We start from the raw sequence: 9,135 nt of genomic DNA, 5'->3' as shown, positions 1-9,135 counted from the left end.
AGTGTGAGAGGTGGGTGTATGCAACTTAGCAAAAGGAAAAACCAAATCATCAAACACAACATGTCGGCTTATGAAAATCCTATGAGAAGATAGATCATAACATTTGTAACCCCTATGATTTGACGGAAACCCTAAGAAAACACATGGTGTAGATCAAGCTTGAAGTTTATTTATAGTAGTGGACGGAAATAAGGGGTAACACAAACAACCAAAGACACGTAAATGAGAATGAGACTGTTTCCTTTGATAGAGAATTTCGAGAGGAGACTTAGACTCTAGTAACTTACTTGGAAGTATATTATGAAGACAAGTTGCCATTGGTAATGCATGATGCCAAAATGATAAAGGCAACGATGCATGTGCGAGAAGAGTGCGAATAATATTATTCAATGATATAATTTTTCGCTCGGCCTTCCCATTTTGTGATGAAGTATATGGACATGAAAGACAAAAAGACATACCATTAAACTCACACAAAGCCCAAAAAGGTATGTTATTATATTCTCTCCCATTATCACATTGAAATGTTTTAATAGGTTGTTCAAATTGGGTTCGAATTAATGCTTGAAATGCAAAGACTTTATCAAAAACATTCGATTTCTTAGCTAATGGGAATGTCCACAAAAACTTAGAATAATCATCCAAAATAAGCATATAATATCGATGGCCCGATGAACTCAAAACGGGTGATGACCAAAGATCACTATGAACAATATCAAAAGGCATAGTAGACTTGTAGTAGTAGAAGTAGAAGAAATAAACGACAATTTAATATGTTTTTCAAGTACACAAGAATGACAAACACTAGAGCTAGAGGAGTGAGTACATTCAATGCTTTTATTATTACTAAGAGTCTTTAAAATAGAAGATCCCGGATGTCCCTATCAATCATGCCAAAAAGAAGATGCTAAAGCTGTAAAGGTTAATAGAGAAGAATGTGAGAAAGTGGTAGTGAGTGGATAAAAGCATTATGAAGAGAAGACCCATGACCCTTTTATAAAAAAGTCTTTATGAAGAGAAGATCCCGGATGTCCCTATCCCGGATGTCCCTATCACATCTCATTATTGGCACCCCGTCCGATAATCCTTCACAGAAAAACCATAAGGGTCAAACTCAACAGACACATAGTTCAGTGGTAAATTTACGAACAGAAATCAAATTTTTAATGAGTTTGGGGGCATGTAGGACATTAGAGAGGGATAAAGAAGGATTTGGGGACGGTAAAGTAGCATTACCACAACCACGAATCGGAATAGTATGACCACTACCAACAACAATACCATTATGATGGTTGCTCAAATTAAAATAAGACGAGAGATTACCGTGGGTGGATGTCATATGGAGGAAATGTATTCCATGGGTTTCTCATTGCATTTCACAGTCAATATATACAATGTACAAGGCTTATCTTCAGTCATTAATTAATATAAACTAGGTAAAAACTATATACAAAATATTCTAAGCTATAAACTAGGAAACAGAATATTTACAAAGTCAAAGATATATTATGACTAATATATCTTAACAGTAATCTCTCACAATTATGAAGAGAAGACCCATGACCCTTTTATAAAAAAGTAGGTGAAGTTAGTAGTGTAGCACATTTGGATGACTAAAATGAGTAATTCCTTTTTTTTTTTTTTTTTTCTTTTTCAATTCAACAAGTTGACTTTATGTAGTTTTTGGAGCTTTAGTTGAATTTATTAAACTAATATGGAAGTAAGGTTGTTGGAAAATTTAAAAGTTATAGAAAAGAGAAAGTGGGTGAATGATTTTTTTAAAGTAAGTGATGTGAGAGAAAGGAAATAATAAACAAGTAGAGTGGAGACTATGGGTGGGGACTGGAGAGTGATGATACAAAAGTGTACAAGATTTCCATTTTTAGAATTGTTGCATGTAAAAAAGACGGCTGATTATGGGAAGTGTTACACTTAAAAAAACAAGAGAGAGTATGAGATTGGGTGAAAAGAGTGATCTACATTCATGGCATTAGCTCATTGTGGATACATGGGTGGATATCATATAGGAATATACTTGATTGCATCTAATGTGTATTGTGCAGAGGGTATAGGTCACCATAGAAGATAATGCCACAATGCATGTAACCGGCCTCTAGCTTCTACATCTGATACTGTACCTCCCTCATACAGTAGGGGAACTAGCTTTGTAGCAATATTTCTTTTTTTTTTTCTTCTGAATGTGCTTGTGCCTTGAATTGGTTTTGCATACTGACAGGGTATATTACATCTGACATTTCACATGTATATAGGAAGGAGTTAAAATTTATGTTACAGTTGTGTTTTTCATTTGATATGCTAGGAGTTTGTTTAAATTTTGTCTTTTGGTGGGAGTCTTCACTTAGTTATATGCTTTCCAAGAGAATTGAAGGTATGAACAGTGATTTATGTTATTCTCTATTAAGACTGTTTCTGACACTAGAGCATATCTCAATGGCGTTCTAAGATCTTCTGGGGATGCATCAAGACCAAAGAGTGTCCTATGGAGTAAGGAGGACCTATTATATAACTCAATTATTTGGGTAAAAGCTATATGGAAGTAGTATCAATTATCCTAGCCAGTGTTACCTAAACTCCGGTTCCCCCCCTACAAATTTCGTACTGGTACGATGGAACACTTTTGGGCTTTTAGAACAGAATTAGGTAGCAAATCATGTTCTGCATACTTGTGTATCAAAACGCATCACGGATTAGGTAACACAGATCCTAGATTCCTAGCCAATGGACAAATAATTGGAAATTATTTTGTTAGAATGGAGGAACACCTTAGGAAGATTGTATGTTAAATAAAAGTACCAGCTAAGAGGAGGCATCTGAATGCCTTGATGAGATGGAACAATGTGATGGTGATGAACTCTAAGAGAGTAGATGTAGAACTAAGAAGATTAGAAATGATCAAATTGCTCATCTAATGATCATAGAGGATGTGGATGTTTATGAAGACCCACTTATATGTTTTTAAAATTCATAGGGCGGATGTTAATGAAGACCCACAATATGCTTTTGTAAATTGTGGTACGTGAAAGATCTGAGGATTTAGTTTGTTGCAGATTTAGTATTGTTTTTACTTTTCATGTTTCATTAGTAAGGAGTAAAGGACTTAGGAGAAGTGGTTGTAGAAGGAAAGGTTGTAAGAGGTTACTTATTACTGAACATCCATCATCTGTCCTTTCTGGTCCTGTGAAATTAAAACTTTCTATTATGCACATGCAGAACGTATAATCATAAATTGCCTTCTGGACCCTCCTCCATTACTTGTCTGTCACAGCAGCACTCTAGCATCAGTGAATTCTTGGATAATTGAAGGGAGTAAAGGCTCTCTGTTGGCAACAGGGGATTATGGTCATTTTGTTTTGTTCCTAAATTATTCATTCTCCTTGCCCTCAAAAAAAAAAAAAAAAAAAAAAAAAAAAAATATTCTCCTTATTTTTTGTCGGGTGAAAATTCTGTCGCTCATGCTTTGTGACCACAATCGCACACTTTAGGCCATGGCATGGTTTTAAATCTCTTATATGGACGTGATAGCCGTATTGGTCGCAAACACTTTTGTCGGCAACTTGGGCAGTACGTGACTGTTGCGGCTAAATATTTTGGTTGTGTTAACCTCAAAACCCATTTGCGATATGGAGATTCGGTCAAAATCTTATATCATGGTCATGGTGGTAAATTTCAGCAACATTACTGCATCACACCCACATTGTTAAGGATTTTGGAGCTTACTGAGATTAAAACACAAGGCCGCAACAGCTGCAAACCACACCTGCATTGCCCATGAAAGTGGTTATCAGTCTCTCATTACCCCAGTTATGTTTATAACCCATGCTTTGAGTGGTCATACCCCTTTTATGGATTAATCAAAGTTAGTCCCTCATCTATAGTTTTGCTTTGGGAAAGTGACAACTTATGGGACAATTATGATATTGTTCTGTGAAATATTCAGTTAAATTTTATAGTGTGCTCATGATTCTTAGATTAAGATCTGGCGATGCAGTTAGGTTAATGAATTGCATCCTAGTGTTTTTTTGTTCAGTTGCCAATAATCTAGAATTTAAGTAGCTATTTGGGTAATGATTATGGGTTGCTATTGATAACAGCATTTTAGACATCTGTGCTTGTTTTAAAGATGTATAGTTAGTCCTGGGTTGGGACCCTAAGAGAGAAGGTATGGGAATTGAATAGATGTATATTTGGTTGTAGGCCAGAGATGAAGATCATTTGGGTTAATCACTTTTTGTTGAGGAGAATTTGTTAAAGAGAGTATATCTCGAACAAGAATAGAAGAAAGCTTGTGCATGTAGGAGGTATATTTGTGTTGTGGATTCCTGCTCAATAATAATGCTAACAGATATCATAAGAATGGGTAATTAAATGAAAAGACTTGTTAGAACCAAAATATGTCGCCAATGGTATATTTGACGTGTTACTGGAAGGAACTTCAATACAAATAATTTTTTGAGTCAACGGATACAAAAGTAGTTGCAATATCCTAGTGAGGAAGGTGTGATGACTATATCGTCTCCAAATACATCAGTCAATATTAAATTTAGTTGCACTCAGGATAAGTTGCATTTGCCATGCTAGGAAGTTTTAGAGTCTCTTTTTCTATAGCAAACCTTTTAACTACTCTCTGAGGGCTGTGGACTTCTGATGACTGAATTAAGTTCTGCTTTCAGAAGCTCTTGTGGTACTAGTAGCATTTTGACCTACCACAGTAATGTGCCTTCTTTCTCCTCTATGAAATGGAGGGATAATATTGATTTGGTTAAGAAATGTCAACCTCTGAAAGTAGCGTTAGAGTTGGAGCCATTTATTCAATTCACTTACTGACTGGTCAAGCATTAAAGACTGTTTTGATGATAGCTGTCTTTCCAAGTTATGTTTAAGCAAGTTATGTATATTCTAGGAATAGGTTGATTAATGAGTTGTTTATTTACACCTAATTTCTTATTATCCAGACTATCGCTTTTCGTGGTTATAGACAAAGACTTGCTTCATATGTGATGTGAACAGTTTAATTTTAATAATTATGTCCTGTTTAGTTGGAAACTGATTTTTTTGATTTTATTAAACCAATTTAAGAATAGCTAATGTTCCATTGATTTTCATAAGATTGTGTGCTAGCTTGAATCCTAGAAGAATGTTTGTTATGGTAATGTAATGAATTAGCAAGCAACTGTATGTCTGTATGTTGTTTCTAATATAAGGAAGTAAATTAAATTTCATAATCTTCACTGGGAAAACAAGACGTGACCCCGTTGGTGTAGTCGCATTTGAGGGTAAGGGTTATTAGATCCGAAGCCATGCATACAAGAAGGGTTGGTGGAGAACCAGAGATGGTGGTTTCAGGAGGGGAAAGAACAGAGGGGCCGGGGAGTAGTTTTAGTACCTATCACCTATATTTGGAAGTGTTTTATCATGCTACCCAACCTTTTATGTGACATTTAATTTTCCACTAGACATGTTTCTCCCTTATAATCCTCATCCTAAGCCATGGTCTGGTAGTAGAGTTTGTTATGGAGTAATTGAGTCTACTGTTAGCGGATAAGGCTCCAGAGGGTCGTGTTTGGTTATTGGGTGGTGCTCAATTTCGAGTATAACATGGTGATAAGGGCATTTTCCAGAAAATACTTGCAAAAAAAATTGAGGTACTCACTCTAATTATAAAACCAAGAAAATAAGTAAATAACATTATTCTCTCGTTTCTTTTTTGTGGGGAGATTTTAGATCAATCAGATTGGTGTAAGAATTACATGGACCTATAACCAGAATAATATGGCCCTATAATCAGCAATTATGCTGGAAACCTAAACTTTTATAATAAAAAGAAAACACAAATAAAGTTCAAGATTAAGAACAACATACATGAAAAACAATATGCTAACAGTATTGGTGGTGTTCTTGCCTCTCTAGTCCAGTCTAACAAAGCTCAATGTTTCGTCATTGATCCAGTTGTACCTTTCCATAAAAGGATTTACTATGGTTTTCACTGGGTATTCATCTATGCAGTCATCCCAAGCATTCCTATCTTTTAAATCTTGCATCACCTCCCACAAACAATTATTGCACTTGAATCCTGCCCCAAAGCTAATCATGAGAATCTTATCCCCTTTCTTGAGTCTCTTTTTAGCCTCCATGTAACCCAAAACATACCAGAAGCCAGCAGCTGAGGTATTCCCCCATCTGTGAAGTGCCATCCTAGCGGGTTCCAAATCGTAATCACTGAGCTGCAAGCCTTTTCCTGTACCATCAATAACAGCCCTGCCACCTGGATGTATGCAGAAGTGTTGAATACCAGCCTTGAAATTTAATCCTTGTCCAACTTTTTCAAGGTCACCCTTTGTCCAACTACTAGATATAAGTAGATATCGGATCAGCTCCCGTAACGGTAAAATCCTAGGCACCAGCACCTTAAGATTCTCAGTAAAGGCTTGAGCAGCTGCCTTTGGGAGATGCCTGGTGAGACAAAATCCAGGGTACCCCTCATCATCTTCTTTTTGGAAGCAACAATTGTAGGCCTCATCATCAGCTCCAAGGTGGGTTCTCAACAAGTAGTTGAGCTTGATAATAGCCCGATGTTTCAAATGTCTGTTGTTTGAGAAGAGCATTGAGCAACCCCCTGTGCGGAACAGACAGTTGGAGAGCATGAAGGACCGGTCTCTGCCCGTGTACCAGTGTGTTCCCATAGATTCACTGCTAACGACAATAGCGTTCACATTCTTGTATACTTTAAAAAGTTGCTGGACAATATCAATGGCAATGAGGCTTGCACTACAACCCATCCCAGTGACGTTAAATGTCTTAATGTCGTGCCGCATTTTATAACGGTTAACAACCCGGGATGTGAGAGAAGGAACTGTTGCTAGCAAGGAGACATTGACGATAAGGATATCAACATCTGTTGGGGATATCCCTGACCTATCGAATAGCTTATCAAGTGTTGCGAAGATGATTTCATCCATCTCTTCCAGGGCATCATTAAGAGTAGGACTTGCTTCTCTGCCTTCAATGACATTTTTAGGACAGTAAGTTGACTCTCCAATGCCAGAACTCACTATAGTTTTCAAGAGGTACCTAAATTCCTCTATACGAAGTCTCTTGTTTCGGAATACAATGCTGGCACACTTTTCAGTGCTTAGCTTCCTATCTTCTGGAGGCTTGAAGCACTCATAGTGAAGCATGTAGCAGCATTGATCCCTCTTATTAATTACCCGCTTACATAGAAGGTAAGCGATGTACAAGAAGGGAAATAGATAGAGTGCTGTGAGAAGCTCCATGAGAGGAAACAAATAGAGAGAAATTAAGTGGAAAAAAAAAAAATTTACTGGTGTTTTTTTGATATATTATTTTGTAAGGAAAGTTGTTCCTTTAAGTGCCTCTTTATAAGAATTTGTGAGCATAAAAAACATATCATCTTGTTTAGGTAAACTTTTAGTGTCTTTCCTATCCCTTTCAATCTGTCTGTATCTCTCTCAATCACTCAGGACATGGGCTTGACTCATAAAAGATTATGGAAGCATTAATAACAACTACAACCTACAATCACCCTTATTTTTATTTTTACTGGTCCAGGCTGTTTATTTTTTTATGCTCTCTTTTTAAGCAGTAAAAAATACAAGTAAAAGTTTTTCAACAATTCTTTGTTCTTCATAAGATTTATACAGGGTAAAGTCAGTGGGCCACTTTGTATTAACTCTAACCCTAAATTGATAAACTTAATCTCCATACCCCTTTAACTTTTCCTTTCCCTTTTTCTTGTATTTTTAGATTCTGGATATCTGACATATATTGTATCTAACTGTCTGTTAATGTGTATGTCATTGGATCAAAACATTGTTTAGACAAATTTCTGATCTTTTAAAGTTTATATTTGTAATTCAGGCTTCTTTATAGGGCATTGCAGAAGTAATTGGAAAAAAAATATTGATTGCTACGAGAACCCGAGAACCGAGGTAATCATGAATGTTAGAATTATTTCTTGCTATGGGATTGGCATATAGAAATTCAAAATGCTGGATGTCTGCAAATTTATTTATTTATTTCATTTTTTTTGTCAGTCACTCAGTCATATAAACTTAATTTTCCTGATTATTTTGCTCTCAAATGAATGTGCCACTTGTGAAATTGACTTGGTCCCCTGCAGTGATTTTATTACAGGCAAAGGAATTTATTTACTGTCAGAATTGTCATCACATAGATCATGGCAGTAACTTTAGTAAGAAATGCCCTCTCTAAACTGAACAACTCTAATTGGTTGTTCTAAGATTTGAGTTATGTTTCTTCTGCTGTTAATACTGAAGTAGCGTTGGTGACAACAGTTTGTAATAAGATTTCAGATTTTTACTAATTTAAGATCGTAACCTTGTACCGCTTATTGCAGGTTAGCAGCCAACCAAGGAAGCATCAATCAACTTATATTTGGTAAGTTTATTTCCTGGTATATCAATTGTTGTTACTCCTTTAGCCACTGCGCGAAATGGAATTTTTGAAAGGTTGCTCATGTTATTCCTTCTTATGTCACGTTGGGTATTCCAAATATGTGCACTACATTTTGTAGGCTTCTATAATTGTAATCAATTACGTATGAATTTTAAGCAAGTGGGACACTCACAAATTTTAATAGATTTGTTTCGGAAGTACCTAGTCCTGTTGTATGCATATTGACTTAGAGACTCATTCTGGTGACTGATGAACACCCCGCTCCCCAACGGTCCATCCTTAATTCAACATAAAGATAAAACTTCCTGTTATAGAAGCTGTTTACTTGAATGGATGATGTTCACTAGGTTAGTAGGTGGTTGTATGTCGTTTTATTCAAGGATTATCGTAATCATATACAAGTAGTATATAATATAAAATGACACGTGAAGGTTTGCGTCTTTGTGTGCGTTTTCTAGAAGATCTGGCAAGAGCTACATGCTGAATGTGCATGTTTATCTGTAACTCCCTTTATCTGATTCACCAGAGATTTGGCTACTAAAAACTGTTAATGTGCTTTTCACTTCAGGCTGCATAATAAGGACATGCATCTGCAGGCAAATTTGCTAGAAGTTTCGATTCCGGATCTCTTATACTGAATCTAATTTATGTTTTTATCTGCTAATAATTTTCAGGCAACAG

The 9,135-nt window shown here is 36.1% G+C and overlaps 1 protein-coding gene across 1 annotated transcript; it reads right to left on the bottom strand.

Annotated features, from left to right (window-relative positions):
• Positions 1–5,658: 5,658 nt before the first annotated feature.
• LOC110699526 (3-ketoacyl-CoA synthase 19-like) lies at positions 5,659–7,704 on the bottom strand. The gene has a single exon (XM_021877019.1). The coding sequence runs from the start codon at positions 7,290–7,292 to the stop codon at positions 5,925–5,927; it is 1,368 nt and encodes a 455-aa protein (XP_021732711.1). The 5' UTR covers positions 7,293–7,704; the 3' UTR covers positions 5,659–5,924.
• Between the last annotated feature and the right edge of the window lie 1,431 nt (positions 7,705–9,135).

Source organism: Chenopodium quinoa, unplaced genomic scaffold (genome assembly GCF_001683475.1).
Source record: "Chenopodium quinoa cultivar QQ74 unplaced genomic scaffold, ASM168347v1, whole genome shotgun sequence".
Lineage (NCBI taxonomy): Eukaryota > Viridiplantae > Streptophyta > Magnoliopsida > Caryophyllales > Amaranthaceae > Chenopodium > Chenopodium quinoa.
Note: the sequence above shows the minus strand (reverse complement) of the source record. Positions and strands in the feature narration are given on the sequence as shown.

Excerpts from the sequence above, each read along its gene's own strand:
- LOC110699526 (XM_021877019.1), bottom strand. The coding sequence starts at position 7,292 with ATGGAGCTTCTCACAGCACTCTATCTATTTCCCTTCTTGTACATCGCT.